Here is a 17,530-nt window from a genome sequence, read left to right as displayed (position 1 = left end):
TGATTTAAGCCTTAATTTTGGGTTAATTATAAATATTTTAAGTCTCAATTAATTATGTTTTTTTGTGTTTGTATATATACTTATTCATATGTGATTTTACTTTTGTTTTAAGTCTGTTCGGCTTGGAAAATCAGAGTTGACTTTCTTGATCTGTAATACCTGTAATTTTATGATTATTTAAAGAATGTACGACTAGGAGTCTTATTCTTTCCAAGTTATCAATTACTACAAAGTGATTTCTTCATATATTTTGTTCAAAAGGTCTCATCAATATGATGCATATTCAACAAAGTTCAGGCTAAACGCAAATTCAGATAAATACTAAAAACTGCATCATAAAGCTGCTCACATCCTTTTCTGAACAGACGTCAACACAAGATACATTTTCTGTAAATAGTTTAATATTAAATAAAAAAAGACTCCCATATAAAAAAGAAAGCTACAGTCCACAATTTAATCGTCTTTTAAACATAAGTATTGAAAGCAAAGGGGTAGAATGAGAAAAATACTTAATTACAATTCCCAGAAAAATTCACAATTTATTGTTTTCCCGTCTCTTTCTCTAACAATATAAAATCAAAATAAAACACGTTAACTGTACATATGTACAAATCTCCAAGTGTAGAAATTGCATAATCTGCTTTCTTTTTCACTTTTCTTTATTCTTTTTTTTATTTTATTTTTTTAAATACAGCTAGTGATGCCAGTACTCTTGGGGCGGGGCAGTGTGTGGAGGAGAGCTCAAACAGTGACATGAGATAGAGGGAGGATATGACTCCAAATCCACAGTAACACACGGATTCAACAGATCCACGTAGGACATTATTACTCTCTGCGTCTTACGTTTTCCAGACATTCATTCATACACTCCAAAGACATACTGTTCTTTCTATAAACTGAGCTCATGTTCAGTTTCAAAATCAAATCCTTCTTTTTTTCTCTCCACACATGTTTCTCGTGGCTGGGGGGGTGAAAGTTTTGCGTGAGTGTTAAGTCAACAGATAATTACATAGTCTCCATCACACCACAGCCACAAGTATTTCTTCACAGCAACAAGTAACGCAGCATGTGGAATTTAAGTGGGTTACAAAAGTGAAGTAAATGGTGCTCAAAGTTTTTTCTGAATTGTTCCAGATTCAGTTGTGGACCTTGCAAACTTCAAAACCTGTAGGTGTGGTCAGAGTCACTTGTTCCCTGCTCTTTAGGGGGAGGGAATTAATGTGTTATGACACAAACAGTTGTACAAAAAAAAAAAATCAAATTTAGAATTAACATTTTCTCAGTTCGTAAGATTATTAGTGATATATAAACCATTATGGAAAATCTTGACAAGATGTGGAATCAGGATTAGAAAAACAACATGTGACAAGTGGCCGATGTAAACTTGAAACCTGATAAGAGTGAACCACATTATTTCCTTGGCTTAGTCCATACAAAGGTTATTTCATCCTGAGGAAGGAAAACAAATAACTCTGGTTCTTCTCATATTCTTCCAGCACCTTTCTTTCTTTCTTTCTTTCTTTCTTTCTTTCTTTCTTCATGAATTCTTTGAAATACAACTACTGTGCATTTCTTTACCTCACTAACGAACCGGGTCTTGTGTGTGAGAATTCAACTCATGATTGGACAGCGAGGGGCTCAGCAATAGCACTGTTGTCCAACACACACTCAAGACACATAAAAAGACACACACACTTCCACACATGTGCACACACACACTTTCAACAGAGAGCATCGTTCAAGTAGATGGGCTTTATCCTGACTCACAGTAACACACTGATGAGAAGAAAACAGTACTTGTTTGTTATTTTTTGTATTTTCTCACTGACATAAATCTAACACCAACCATAATTAACAGATCTCTGATCACAATGTCAAGCAACCATTATTGTGTGAACTAGACCTAAGAGAAGACCTAAGTGAAAAAGTATCCACAAACTCTCCAATTTTCTTGGGACTTTTTTATAAATTAATTTTCAGACTAGATCTCTCTCCTATGCGTTTTTCGTAGTGGTTGCCATAACAATGGTTGACCTGACAACGACATATTAGTGCAGTTGAATTAATAAGAAAAAGGGCTAAACAGTGGTGATGATGGTGGAGAAATGGAGGGGGGGATAGAGGGCTGCCTATGATTGCTGCACATAGCGCTGACTGACAGCTCCCTCCACCAATCACTGTCTCTGTGACCTTGCGCCTCGTCGCCTCCTGCCGCGGACCGACCTCTCAGGCTTCAGCAGTGCTGTCTGGAACGAAAAAGAGAGAGAGAGTACAGTCAGTCAGGCTTATCTCCTCATTCCCCTGTAGCAAACGTTTTGAGACTAGAGTGCAGAGCAAAGTAAATATAGAATTCCGAGCCTCCGGCTGCTGATTCAGCGTCTTGTTTTCACCATTTGTCGGATTTTTCTTAGGAACTATCTTTTTGACATTAAAGTTTCATTCTTGACCTTGAAAACAGTGACTATGTTTACATGGATACCAATGTTCTGATATTAACCTGTGTTGCTCAATTTAATGACCTTTCAGTAGAAGACAGTCAGTAGTATTTTCCTACAAGCACGAGGTGGAGCTTTCCTTCAGCAGGCACATCTCTCGATGCACCTCATTTAACTAACCACAAAGCTGCTGATCTAGACATAAACGAGCTTCTCTTTCCCTTGCTTAATAAGAGCTTGTTGTCATTGTCTGATATCAGAAGCACAGGCCGAACATGCAAATAGAGCATTACAGGGATTTCAGGGTTCTCACACCTTCTTAAAAGAACTTTTTCAGGATCTAATGCATCAAATTAGTTAGAGAAACGGGTCAAAAATAATAACAGTTACAATATATTTATAATGACAAGCTTTACAGTAGCTCACGGACAACATAGGCAACTGGTTGTGTTTTAAAATGGAAGAGCAATCTTTAAATAATTTTTTTTTTTTTTTTTAAATTTAGTTACATATTAGAAATTATAACAATAAAAACATTATATATATAAATAACCTTAAAACAAACGTTTGATCAAACTTGGATGAAGGAAATGCTATCTGATTCCAGTTTCACCTGGGTATTTTGAACAGAAGTTCTAGTAGCAAATTATTTCAGAGCACCTTGAGCTGGTATAGTTGTACTGTTACGCAGGAAAGAATAAAAATAATTTAAAACCCAGATCATCTTAACTTACATTTTCTCAAATGGAGAATATTTTAAAACTGGAGGTTTGAAAGCTGATCGGCAACCAGCACTGCTGATAATTAAACTGATAGATCTGTGAGGCACGGAGGGGGAGCTGGCTCTTACTGTAGCCTTGGTTTCCTCTAGTGCTGTTGCATCCATGTCTCTGAAGTCCTCTAACACGTTCTGTAGCCTAACAAACAAAGTAAGAAACACATTAGTACTCAATACATATGCTAGCAAATATGGTTGATAAGACAGAGTTGTGATGAATCATTAGCAAAACTAAAATATTGTCTAAAGTACTGAAGATTACAGTGTTTGCTCAGTGAGTCCATCTCAGATTTTTACTGAAAATAAATGTTTTCAGATTATTCCAGTGTCTACATGTCTGAGAAATGAACCATTAAAAAGAGAACTTACGTTTGTTTCCTTTTCCTTCCTCTTCTGGCTCCGCCCCCTGTTCCTGCTTGATCCTTAGAAGGTGAAAAGAGAAATCCCATTACAAAAACCCAATAGTGAAAGCATCCATCACTGATATAAAATGCAGCCTCTCAAATTCGTTACAATGCTAATTCATCTATTTGTACAGTCTGAGGTTGATACAAACATCCAAATCCGGTTGTCTCAGCAGGATGATGCTTCTGTCCAAATTTGTGATACGAAATTGTGCCTGAGCTGAAAGAAAACAGAAGAACGTGACACTCACCCTCCCCTGTTCAGTGTGCAGCAATGTCCCAGCTGTCTCCTCGCCGGGCCTCACACTGCATCCATCCATGGTACTGAGGTACCCTGAATGGGGAATACGACCCTGCCTATCCCCACCTGCCTCCACGAAAGGGCACGCAGCTGCAGCAGGCCCATGACAGTCCGTCTTAGCCTCCTCCAAGTATATGGGTGGCATAGGGGGCTCTGGGTGGGTATGTCCCTCTACTATGACTGGCTTCCTGTGCAAGGGTGACGTAGAACCGTCCTCACTGGGTTTGGGCGTCCCCTGAGCAGGGGAATGGGCTGCTGCTTCCAGATTGAGTCGGGAAAGGTCTGGGTTACGGAGGGAGCAAGCCCTACGAGGACTTAGGGAAACCGGGGCACTTGCCTGCGGCAAAGTTGGGACAGGGGTGGATGGGGTATGGTGCTCCACTGGGAAGGAAACCGGCGGTAAGGCACAGAAGGGTGAAGTGGGGTCAGATGGCCCCAAGTGGGCCCCATCTTCCTGCTCTTTAGCACTGACTTGAAGGAAGGAGGTATAAATTGTGTCCATGAAAGAGGTGTAAGGATCAATAACAGACCTTCCCTCAGATTCTCGCTGGGGGGCTGGCGTGGGGCCATGAGCAAGGGTAGGAGCTGATGGCGGAGCTGGAGCAGGTCTGTGGACCATATCAGGAGCAATCTGATTGGCTGGAATGTCTTCCTGTGGAGCAGGACTTTGTCTTTCCTGCATTGAGACTGGCTTCTCTCCTTCTGAGTGTGATGCAAGGTTAAGCTGGAGGGCAAAAAAAGAAAAAGTTCATTCAGACAGGCAAGCTTTCCAATAACGTTTTAAGGACCAAAATGGAAAACAATTGAAAAGCAAATTATCAAAATTCTTTGGCATATGCACTATACTGTACAAATACTGGATCCGATACTAATTTGCCTAAATGTGAAATAGGTGCCCTATATATTGAAATATCAGCTGTAAAGTACTATTAGGATTCATACAAATTTTGACCAATGGATTTCCATGACTTTTCCATGACTTTTCAATAACTTAAAACCAAATTTCGATGACCGAACATTTTGTGAAATCTTGATGTATACGCGAAAGTGACAAAATGTAGTATTTAAACTAACAATGAGAATTCCAAGGCATACAGTATACTTTAAATGACACACACCCAAGTTACCCGCTTATATTTGGAGCGTATTTCTTTAAAAGCATATGAATTATTTAAAACTCAGCGTAAATGACGACATGAAAATATGAATATAACTAATTTTGATGACTTTTCCAAAACTTTGGGGATTTTTTTTTTTCCATGACTTTTCCAGGCCTGGAAAAACACATTTAAAAAAATCCAATGACTTTTCCAGGTTTTTCATGACCGTAGGAACCCTGACTATTTTCACACATTTTCTAACAAACTACAAACTAACCAGGACCTGGCTTAAAGCTATTTGGTTTCTAGCAATAAATAATTGATAGAATTAAAGTAGATGTGATGCAATCCACTAGAGTGACGACTTCTCACTCTCCTCAAGTTGCTGGACTGAAAAAAAACAACACATCACTTGTACAGAGGTGTTAGTGAAGGTTCTTTACTCACGCAAGATCAATCAATGATCGTTCCATATCTGACCTACTGTGTTGACGTTTGGGGAAGTGCTAGCAAAACATATACCAAATCAGTTTTTATTTTACAAAAAAGAGCCATAATAATCATTGATAGAAGTCGATAGAGTTTACATAGAGTTTAAAGTATTCTGCAAATTGTGTATAAAGCTACTTTGCCTACCAACATCCAGAGAGATTTGAAAAGAGAGGAAGCTATTATAATTTAAAAGGAACAGACATCTTTAAAAAACTGAGATTCAGAACCTAATTGGTGGAATGTCACAGAACAGTGAAAGGAATCAGTTAATGTAACAATCTCAACAAAGAAACCATACAATCTCAAACAAAAACTATATCAAAAAAATAAACAATAAAGCCAGTATGTTGAGGAAATACAATGAAATGTGTTAATTAAGTTTTGATGTGAGGGGCTGTGTTGGCCTGCAGCTATTTGAATTTTGTTTAATTATTAGCTTTGTTAATTAATGTCTTGTGAAGAGGGGCAGGATATAAATATATATATAAACTGATAACTGTTAAAAGGAATGGCCGATAAGACTTGCCACTGGCAACATTAAGCATTTTAAAGTGTAAGTTACATTAAATACTTCTGCCACTTTTCTATTTTGTAAACTTCTCAGTTTTAATGAGAGTCTGAGTCATCTGTCCAGATCTTGATATTAAATATCAGTTAAAAAATTCACAGCATCAATGAATATTCTAAAAGCATTCATCCACAATAAAATCCCTGTTCAGGCAGTAGCCTCTATGTACACTTAATCCACCAATTACCTACCTGTATGTTGTTTAGCAAGTTGATAGCCCCATCAGGACCCTGCAGCAGAGGCATACCCAAAGCAGAGGTTTGGACTGAGGGCAGGAGGATGGAACCTGCTCCAATCATGTTGTGAAGGCCCGCGATACCAGAGAGATCTCCTACCGTAGACACATTTCATAGGTTCAGTGATATCATACTACTACAAAGAGCCTGCAGTGTAGGGCTGTCACGATACCAAAAATTCAGTAGACGATTCTCGATGCCAATTTCGATTCCAGGGTAAAAAAACGCTTCACGTCATCCTCCAGAGCAGGGGTCGGCAACTTGCGGCTCCGGAGCCGTATGCGGCCTTTCAGCCCCTCTGCAGTGGCTCCCTGTGCAGTGTTTTGCATGTTGTGCATATTTTTCGTGAACGGCAAACTTAACGAATCAGTTTTCATATGTTGAACGTCAGTGAAAGTCAAGTTCACGTAAATTTTTTAAATCGTCATCGTATCAGGCCGTCATGAAATACCGGGAGCGGGTGGTGTGTGTGTGTGTGTGCGCGCGCTCCGAGATAGAGACTGTGTCTCTGAGCGAGTGAGCGGGGCGGGGAGCGGAGCACACAGTGAGATCACAGCTCGTTCACGTGAAGCAGTCGCTCACTGACTGACCAGCTGCTTCTTATCAGTGGAAACAGTGAAAACACAGAGTTTCTCTGGTCTCAGCTGCTCAGAGATCAGCGCCGCAGCTCCAGAAGAGGCGCAGCACCGATGATAACAGCTGGCATCGGCGCTCACGGTTCTTACGGTTCTTCAAAAAAATGGGCATCTTCTGTGTTTTGTTATTTTAGTATCGGAAGGTATCGTAAGTATCGGTTCTCGTGACATCCCTACTGCAATGTTCCATGTTTTTATACTGAGAGTGGTTAATATAAGTCATTCCTCACACAATTAATGTAATCTTGAGAAGGGTGGGCACAACTCACCTAATACAGCGGAGTTAAGCAAAGTGGGAAGTAACTGTTGGAGGATGGAGTTGTCCTTGCCTTGGAGAGACAGGGGTATGAGGGTGTCAACACCAGCATCAGTAGATACCTGGAGAGTTGAGTAGAGAACAGGAGAAGATTTCAGTTTCAGGCCTCCCAAAAAACTGATTAAAAAAAGGTAGAGACAGGGACAGCTTTCCAGAAATAAGTGCATTCACAACTCAATTCAGCAACCACAAAAAACAATGTTGTTAGAGGAGGACTTCATTTAAATGTAGTTTAGAAAAAACATTTTTCAGATGTGAAGGAATTTTCTGCTTTTAGAGGAGAAGGGCAACTACAGCAGAAAAAATGAAGCAGGCAAGGGAAGTAGCTCACAGGTGCTTTAAGGGAAACTAGGAGCTCCAAGGAAAGAGTTATAGGAGACAAGGGAGCCTACCTGAGATTGGGTATGTTGGGATAGCTGTGCAGGAGCTAACTGGGTGTGGGGAGGCGGGTGGAGCTCAGCAGAGCTCAGGGCAGCGGAGAGCAAGGCAGGGCTGAGGGGCAGGAAGGCTGCAGGGGAAGGAGGAAGAGCGGCAGGGAGGAGCAAAGACTGCAGGGCTTGGATAAGGCCCTCAGCTCCTGGAGGGATCGGCAGAAGGCCCTGGGCGACCTCCAAGAGCCCCGGGCCCAGTAGGGTAGATGGATCAAGGAGGCCAGATACTTTATCCAAGGTGAGGCCCTCCAATGTGGTTGGGATCTGCTGTGGATGCTGAAGAGGAACTTCCAAACTGACCTGGCTCAAATGACCCAGCCCAGACAAAGGTATCAATGGTGCCTGCTGTTGCCCGAGCAACAATGATGCCATGAGCAGAGCCTGAAGGTTGGACTTTTCTGTTAGCCCAAAATCAGCTTCCTGTCCTGTGTTAGGGGTAGAGCCTGGGGGTGGGAGGGGGTTCAATAAGCCCAAAAGGTTCAGAGGCAACTCCCCTTGGGTACCACTCAACAAGGGCAACAAGGGAAACAGGGGATTGTTTAATTGCTGTTGCTTCTGTTGTTGATCCTGGTGTTGCTGCTGCGTCTCTTGTTGTTGTTGTATAAGTAACTGATGTTGCTCCGGTGTTTGTAGTGTCGCATTGGCAGGGGGCATCTGGGCATGTTGCCCTCCCAACCACATTCCCCCTAGGGGCAATGAAGCAAGGACTGTAGGGTCCAGGAGGGATGGTAATCCTCCTGTGGATGACAGCAGTTGAAGAAGCTGCTCTTGGTTCATGAAGGGAAAGGCCTCTGCCAGAGGTAAGGTGCTGGTCGAGTCTGCCATGGCTGAAGGGGTATGTGGATTGTTATTATCCCCAAGAGGAGTGGAGATGGCAGGCCCAGGGCTGACGGCTGCTGGAGGTTTAGCTACTGTTGGGACCTTTGGGTCCGCACATCCAGGCTCCTCTGGCCCTGCAGAAGAAAGGACAACCCACCATTTTATAACAGGACTTAACTGTGGAGACCATATAGCCAAACACATTCCTTGTATTTATCTTAAGTTGTAAGATAAATATTTATGACAGATTTTTGGTCTCCATATAGGTATATTTTAAGTATGCTGTAAATCTTTAACAACAATTTTACTTCTATATGCTTTAAAAAATTATATTTCATTTGCAGGAGCAATACACTGCAGAATAAAGAATATCCTAACCTGTAGCACGATTTCCTTGGAAAGACATCTCAACATCAGTGGTACGGTCAGAGGAACTGCCCTCCCCTTGTGGAGCGGTGGAGGAGGCTGCGAGAAGGGCCAGGACATGGTTGCTAAGATCGAGAGGCTTCGGGGAGGTGGATATTGCCATAGAAACACAACCATGAGAGGGAGTCAGGTCCACTGATGTTGATGTGGTGCTACTACCCATCTCCATTCCCATGGTGCCCCCTGGTGAGGCTTCCTGCAAAGGTGCCTGGGAAACTGAGTCTGTTGTAGGAATGTGACTCTCAGTTGGTTGAGTCTTGTCAGAGGGAGTTGGGCACGTACGCAGAGATGGGCTGTTGCTGTTAGGTAAAGCTACATTTGAGTTGGGCAGCAGTGTTGAAGAAAGAAAATGTCTCTGTAGGGGACTTGATTTAGTTGACGGCGGGTATGAATGAAACTGTGCTGATCTGAACTGAGGGGAAGTGGGAGGAGGAGAGAGTGGCAGAGAAGTAGTGTCATTACTTTGGGAGGGGGACTGTGAATGCCTGACGTTAGAATGATGAGCAGGAGAAGAGGGTGACAGTCTCGGGCTCTGTCTATTAGTGTGTCCAACTCCTTCAATAGACATAGATCCTAGCTGAGCAGAAGCAGAGTTAGAGACTGTAGTTGTGGTCTGTGCATTCTGCACACTGAGTAGGTGTAACAGAGCAGACAGAGGCTGGGTTGGAGGATCCAAGCCAAGGGGTGTGGGCGTCAGGCCTGTAGTGAAATCCAGGGGCTCGTTTTGTCGTGGAGGCCTGGGTAGGTGTGCGGTCTGTCGAGGAACAGGGAGCCTGGTTATCTGACCGGGGAGGAGATGACGATGATGGGTATCCATGACAGCATTCTGGTTCTGCACAGTTGAGGTAGAGGAGGAGGAGTGCAAGGAGGAAGGGGACGAGGACAAGGAAAGGTTGATAACTGTGGCAGAAGCAGCTTCTCCTGGTGACATCGCCTGTGGCCCATTAGCCAGCTGCTGAGTGTCTCTTAGCATGCTGAGCACTGTCTGAGATCGCCGTTGCCTCTTCCTGTGCGATGCATTGCGCTCTGCGGTGGGAGGCAGGTGGGGCAGAGTGGAGGCCAGGGACTGAGCCAGAGAGTGGCATGGAGGAAAGAGGATGGCAGAGGCTGCTGCAAGGGAGGGATGGGGAGACCTAGAAGCAGTGGAGGAGGGAGGGTGGCTGTTATGTAAAGTGCTGTTAGTTACCTTTGACGACTGCTGCTGCTGTGCCTCTTTCAAGATGTCCAGAGAAGAGTTCAAGCTCCCTGCGTTGCTGGCCACATTTGAGCTCTGGCCCTGGGTTATCTGGTTTGCCAGCTGAGCCTTGGCAGCCGCAGAGAGCAAGCTACTTGCAGGGAAAGAAGCTGGGTGTGGCATTTTGCTCTGATGGCTGTGGTGGTTCAAAAATGCCCCCAGAGGTAAACTAGAGGGACCGGCAGAGTTTAACCCAAAACCTGGTGGTCCCGAGCTGGAAGTCTGACTCATGATACTCTTAGAAGGCTTCGAGGAGCAAGCATGAAGGTTGCTACCGCTTTGGTTGGTCAGTAAGGAGGGGTTATTAGGGTTTAGGAGGTGGTGATTATTAGTGCCGCTGTTGCCTGAGTTCTTAAACTGCTCCAAGATATCTTCCAGCTTATACCTCGGGAAATGGGGGCTGGGGTTTGGGGAGCCACCAGGGAGAGGGGAGAGTGGAGAGGAAGAGGTGGATTTCCTCCTCTGAGACAAGTTACTTCCCATCTGCCCTCCTCCTTCTGCTGCTGCTGTAGTGCCTCCCCCCTGCTCAGAGATAGGGGAGGGAGACGCAGATGGGTGGCGTGTCCGCTGGTGAGGAGAAACACAGTTTATGTTATGAAAAGAGGGAGAGTGGGAGGGAGACGGAGAGGGGGTGGAGCCCCCCGAGATGACACCATGAGGATGATGAGCGTTGGTCTGTCCTCCTCTTCCTCCTCCACCAAGGTTCTTAGGGGAGGAGGGAGGAGGTGAAGAGAGCGACCCGAGTAGAGGAGAACTAGGGGTCTCTGGAGTTTTGGGTGTTCTTTGACCTTGGCTGACATTCTGAGGTGTGGGTGTGCGGGTTGACCTCTGAGCAGCACTGTAAGAGGGGAATGTGGAGGTGGAGGAAGAGGTGGAAGGTGCAGGGAGAGAAGGAGGATGGTGAAGCCTTCTCAGGGTATCTAAGGGATGATGAGGGTTTGTGCCTGTGTGGAGGATATTGTTGGAACCGTTATATGGGTAAATAAACTGGTGGGAGGATTTAGGGCTGGCACAGGGATTTGAGTGGAAATTGTTGTGGGGTCGAGCAGGGGATGGATGGAGTTTGGGATGGTAAAGGCTTCGGTCCTCTTCTTCCCGCTCCACGAGTATTCCATTAAGATCGCGACAGTCCACTCGACTGCTCACCTCTGAAAGAGAAGACACACACAAGAAAGGCTTGTTATGTCCTTTTCTCATCCATTATTACATTACATTACATTACATTTCATTTAGCTGACGCTTTTATTTATTGTAAGTCGCTTTTATCCAAAGCGACTTACAATAAGTGCATTCAAACCCGAGGGTACATACCAAGGACATATAAATACTCTTCTGGGCTAATTACTGTGTATGAATATTCTGCCAGTGAGTGTGTGGGAAGAGCATCCGGATGTTTCATCTTTAATGCGGTAATTGGTGTGCAAGGTGTTACAGAAATAAAACCAAGCACAACCACTAACTTTTGCTAAACTGGCAGATTTTGAAAAATGAAGGTCTGTGGACAGAGGAGATGTCAAAAATCATCCATCCTTCCATTATCTAAACCACTTATCCATCAAGTGTTGCGTTTAAGGGGGACCGGAGCAAATCCCCGCTGACATTCGGTAAGAGACAGGATTAACCCTGGACAGGTCACAAGCTTATTGGAAGGCAAACATACAGAGACAACAGCAACTCACATTCAAACCTACAGACAAATTTGAGTCTCCAATCATTCTACCCCAAATCTGTATGTCTTAAGAGGGTGTGAATGATGCCAGAGTAAACTGAGATAAATCATGTATACATGGTTATAACATGCCAACTCTAAAAACGATGACACCTTACCAAATATAACTGTACAGGTAACCATTGATGTAAGGTTACTAATGTGCATATAACACACGCAACTCCACCATGGATAGTTTTGATAGAAAATGAAAAAATTTAGGTTTTATTAAACTCTGGTAGACTGAGAGTCTCAATCCACAGCTAAATAAAAACTATAATTTACTTTACGCTGATCAGCCTCTGTTTAGTAATTCGTATAGAAAAGTTATTTGCATGGATTGGTTTACTATTTTATTCAACAGTGTTTGATATAAAAGGTTCAGGAGTGGTGTGTCTCATCTGAAGTGTGTCTTAATGCTTCAAGATTTACCTGCATGATGAAGGTTGTTGAAGGGCAGCTGGGAGGCCTGCATACTGCGACACAGAGCAGCCATGGCTACCACTTTCCTGCGGTGGTTACACAGTTTGGTCATGTCCTGCTCTGTTTTGCCTAAAGGCTGGCTGTGCTGTTTTACCTTCACTCCCACAGTGAAGTTGAAAACCTGCAGGATACCAGAATGAAAGAGCATTAAGAGGAGTTCAGAGAGAACTTTGCCTGATGTTTATTACATACTGGTCAGTTGATTTTGAAGAGGTTAAAAGGTAATTTGTGGATATGACAGTAGTAGTGTTTTAAACTGAATTCAAAGAGCAAGAGTGGCTCCTACGTTATCACACAAGTACTACTTTATAACTTTTATACTACAAGCTTACCTTATGGATGATGAGTGGACACTCCAGACCACATTTGCAGGTGCCATCAGTCGACAGATAGGTCTTGACCTCATCCAGAGAGGACAAGGCAGTGCCACTGGGACTACAGGAAGAAGGCAGGAATATTTAGTTACAGCAAACTCAAAGTAAACAGAAAAGTGAACGAGCAAAGACAAATCCAAGGCACAGCATAGTGTTAAGTAACAGACCTGATCACACACCATAACTTGTTGACATGAGTATTTGAACCCATCCCCAAAGTAAAAAAAATTGTGTTTTAAGTGCCTCTCTAAAAGGTTCCCCTACTGTATGTTTTTGGAACTGAAAAAAGAAAAAAATACATGAAATTGCAGGAAAAATATTTTTCCGATATATCGTGCAGCCCTAATTTATATCCATGTCGGTCCAGAAAAATGAAATGTCTTTAGTGTGTTTTAATGAGCATATTCATTCATTTAGTTGCGGCCAAAATCAAGTTTTGTGACGTCTGATTGACCTTGACCTTTGACCACCAATTTAGTCAAACTTTAGGTCCAAGTATAAGATCACAAATCTAGGTTATAGTTTATGTATAAATAAATTGCTGTGACATAAGATCAAGCTCATTCAGCAGTGTATTTCCATTTGACCAGTTTGAAAATATACGAACATGTGCAGTGAGCTTGCAGACACTTTCAACTGAGCCAACACACCTGACATAGATCACCTGCCAGCCCTCCACTCTCCTCTGCCAGCCGATGGGGACGTGTATTGCAGTGGCGTGGACACCATCCTTGTCCCCACTGACAGTCTCACTGCCTCCCATCATTTCGTAGCTGCCGTGTGCCAGCACCTTGGAAAAGAAGCTAATGTTAAAAGATCATTCAAGCTCAATACCGTAAAAACAAGTTCAATTACTTTAAGAGACAAGAGGTCGGATATATATTGGCTGCAGCTCCCCCCCGCTGTGAGCCCCATAAGATAAGCAGAATGATGGTGGATGGAGTTTGGGTACGTTAAACTTCTTTTACATAAAAATTATCACGTACAAAGGCTCTTCAAATGCACATAAAGAAACAAAAAAAGAAGAATTACTCCTTTCCCCTAGCCAGTAAAGGAGTTTGACTTTCTGTTTTTTCTTTTAATGAGTCATGTTTGATGTCAAAAATGCACCAAAATACTGAGAAGCTCTCTCATCTTGGTGTCAACCCAGTGAAACATCTTGCATGATAAAAAGAAAAAAAATTGCAGTTGTGCATTGTTCCCAAGATGTAAACAGAAAAAACAGTTTTTCAGTTCATGGCCAGAGTATTAATGGACACTATTACTCTGAGCAGAAAATGTGGAGTCAGTTTCTAGACTGCCAAGTTTAAGAAGTAAGTTGCGCGTTGCCTCAGGTGTCATTTTTCAATCACTGTCTATGTCATGTGTTCTGCAGAGTCATCTGACCCGGGAATGAATTCTGATGTATCCATTCCCATTGCAGACAATAGCCAGATGTTAGTGGGGGCTTTACAAATACCCTGTTGAGAACAAATCCGTGTTTTTCATTTTCAAAGTCATTGTCTTAAATGTTTTCATGTGTTCATTTTTTAAGGTATGGGCTACAGATCAGTCAATGACATTGTGTAATGACCCATTACTACTGCATATAGCATCCAAGGTTTTTGCAGAGCTTTAAAATAGGCGCGTTTATTTTCAGAGCCCATATGCATGTCTTTGCAGTGATATCTAAGGAATATCAACACTGATTAAAACAAGCTGCATGCCACTTCCATCTTTTGAAACAACACCACATGTAAATGTCAAAGATCCAATATTAATAAATTACACCACTATGATGAAATCTGTATCGCTTTAACAGAATCATGAAACATAAACGTAATCTGATAATAAACGTATCACTGGGTGTGGTCAAGTTAAAAGAAAACACGATTTTAGTTTAAGGTCAGTTAAGGTACAAAACAAACTAACTAAGCACTTTTTACATACCGTGTCATCTTTGGGAAGCCAGGATCTGTTTTGGCTAGGGGATCCACTGTCCGGTGTACATGCTGGTGGGTGAGAAGCGCACAGACTGCCAGTAAAACCTGACCCGATGCCTGGACTTTCCCCCGGCTGGCCTCGCTGTGGAGGATGACTCCTGCAGACGTATTTGTTCTTCTCACATCAGAGTAGGGGCTCGGGTGAAGATGAAGCGCCTGCAGAAGAAGTGTGGAGGTGGGTTATGTAATCTGTCAGGGTGAAGCAGGGTAAATAACTCGCGCTCGAAACTGTTTCCTGCAAATGATGTCATGGCAGCGGCGGCAGCGTGCTCACATCACGGAGATCACAGTGTTATAAAAGAAAACAAGTTCAGGACGAGCTGCGGCTGCTCTCATGTGGGAGGGTGTGTTTCGATAGGCCCGTAGTTTGCTGGACCTTTAGCTACAACATGAAGCAGATACACTCCCAAGAAGCTAGCGTGCTAGCAACATGGACGCAGCTTGAAATACAAATCTTGAAGATGCAGAACTCAGGGGAACAAATCTGCTTTCTGCAACAACAGTTCCTGCCCAACTACGAGGCAAAGCTAGCAGCTAGGATAGCGGCTAGCAGGCTACCCCTACTTTATAGTGCGTTCGTCGTGACAGCTGTCAGGCGCACAGAACTCTCCGATGCGAAACTCTTGCGTGTTAGCCACGGTGCCCAGAACCGAGCAGATCCCAATACAGCTGCACAGGGAAATGCATGCGTGGCCTCACTCCCTCACTTACTGACTGACTGACAGCCGCTAGCTAGCCCCGGTGTTAGCGGGACCTGCGAGCCTCTCTCAGCCTGCTGGCGAAGTTTTGCAGTCCTGGCTTTTCTGGGTCGCGGGAGAATCAAGAGTTAGCTGGTTAGCTAAAGGACTAGCCGCGGAGTGTTTTGAAAACGACAGATACTTCAAAATAAATCACCGCGAAATAAACTAATCCGTCCGTTCAAATCACGCACTGGGGCGAGAAGCAGCAGCCCTAGGCGTGTGCGCGACGTCTGCCGGGCGGGTTTAAAACAAAGGGCAATAACGCTTCATTTTCCTGCGCCTGGGCTGTCGCTGCTAGCCCCAGTGGCTAGGCTAACACGGCTAACTGACTGAAATTTACTTGATGGTGGAGAGTCCCGACAAGACTGGAGGATGTCCCGCTGCTGCTGCTCCGCTACCCGGCCGCCACCTGGCTCCCAGCTCCCTTAAAGCGTCTTCCAGTCCGCCGTGGTCCCAAAACCATAATAACGACCCATGTAATCCAGATCCACAGCTACCCTCTGTGTTTTTTTTTCTTACAGATTCCGAGAAAAAAAAATAATGGAGTTTTTTTTTTTTTTTTTTTTTAGTCGGGCATGCGCACTGGGTGACCAGGGAGTATTGTACCCGACATGCACCGGGACCTTTGTAGTGCTCTAGACAGGAGCAGGCTAATGGAGGAGCTGTGTGTGTGCGTTTCTGTGGGGGTGTGTGCGTGTATGTGTGTGTGCGTCTATGCTTGTGTGTCTGTGTGTGTGAGATGATGATGATGATAACGCCACAATAATAACAGCTCTTACAGTTGTACACCTTCTCTACTGTCTGCACTGAAATTCACCTTAAAAACACATAGGATGCTGACAAAAATCCAACACACACTCATGTATGATATGTATGCATTTATATGTATTTTAAAGTGTAATGCAATAATGCAAACCACATGACCTTTCCTTTCACTCCCTGCTCCTTCCATGGGAAACTTACTGAGATTTTCCTAGATGTTGTTACTATAGCAGATCGTCAAAAGAAAACGAGGGAACACGTGAAAGAATAAAACTGAACAGACATAGGCAAATTAATATAAATAGGACTGCAATAAAATGAAATTCAGCAAATATCTTCACTCCTGCCTCTACAGATGAAATTGTATAGAAAGAGATACATACGTAAAACGCAGTGGCATATAGGATGATTGCATGAGGATATAAACTGTGTATGGGCTTTTAATCATTTTAATGAGATACTAAAATAAATGTTTATAAATATATGCATATATAGACTGATATATAGGAAGGTATTGCGTACAATTTTACCTCGATCAAGATTTTGTATTTCACTTTACTTTTTATATCTTTTGTATATTTTTCTTTCGTATTTTTTTTTTTCTTATGTGTGTTGTTTTTATTGTGTTTTTATGTTTTATGTTCATTGTATGCACCAACAACCAGAGCAAATTCCAGGTAGGTTTAAACCTACTTAGCAATAAATAGATTCTGATTCTGATTCTGATTCTTTTTTTTTTATTACCTCCACCAAGGATATTATGTTGTTTGCTCGTCCATTTGCTAGTTTGTTCGCTGGATTACAGATAAACTACAAAAATGATTTCTGAAAAAAATGCTGGAAGGTTGGTATATGGGCCAAATAAAAAAGAAATTTGGTGCAGATCAGGGGCAAAGAGGTAAATCTAGGATCTTTTTCTTTTTACTTTTTCAAAATGGTAAGAAAGGCTTTTTTTTTCTTTTTCTTTTAGATTTCCAATTTAATAACAAACAGATCTTTATAAAGAACATCTGGCATATTTAGAGGACTGATATCTAAGAGTGTGTGACCTTTGGTGCAGATTGTTTTAATTTAAGGGGACTTTTGGGCCCTTGACGGAGGTATCTTCTCTACCACAGCACCACAGGAAAATAATTCCTCAAAAATGTCACGGCTCAACAAGCTGCAGCCTCTAAAATGTGAAAAGGCCAGCTTGTATAAAGGTGTTATTGAAGATGTGTTAACACAGACAACAGCACGTCTACTCATCTGTGTATGAGGTGGTTTAGGTGTGAATGCAACCAGCCCTGGTCTGATGTAAGAGCAC

General features: G+C 42.9%; 1 protein-coding gene across 1 annotated transcript; it reads right to left on the bottom strand.

The window, feature by feature from the left end:
* Positions 1-379: 379 nt before the first annotated feature.
* mbd6 (methyl-CpG binding domain protein 6) lies at positions 380-15,993 on the bottom strand. Its single transcript, XM_062391815.1, has 13 exons — positions 15,803-15,993; positions 14,670-14,878; positions 13,391-13,530; positions 12,699-12,801; positions 12,316-12,487; positions 8,894-11,323; positions 7,658-8,649; positions 7,219-7,327; positions 6,270-6,409; positions 3,869-4,642; positions 3,583-3,635; positions 3,286-3,352; positions 380-2,246 (listed from the first exon to the last, which is right to left on the bottom strand). Exons 3-13 carry the CDS (start codon positions 13,504-13,506, stop codon positions 2,175-2,177), a joined length of 5,028 nt encoding a protein of 1,675 aa, XP_062247799.1. The 5' UTR covers positions 13,507-13,530; positions 14,670-14,878; positions 15,803-15,993; the 3' UTR covers positions 380-2,174.
* Between the last annotated feature and the right edge of the window lie 1,537 nt (positions 15,994-17,530).

Source organism: Platichthys flesus, chromosome 7 (genome assembly GCF_949316205.1).
Source record: "Platichthys flesus chromosome 7, fPlaFle2.1, whole genome shotgun sequence".
Lineage (NCBI taxonomy): Eukaryota > Metazoa > Chordata > Actinopteri > Pleuronectiformes > Pleuronectidae > Platichthys > Platichthys flesus.
Note: the sequence above shows the minus strand (reverse complement) of the source record. Positions and strands in the feature narration are given on the sequence as shown.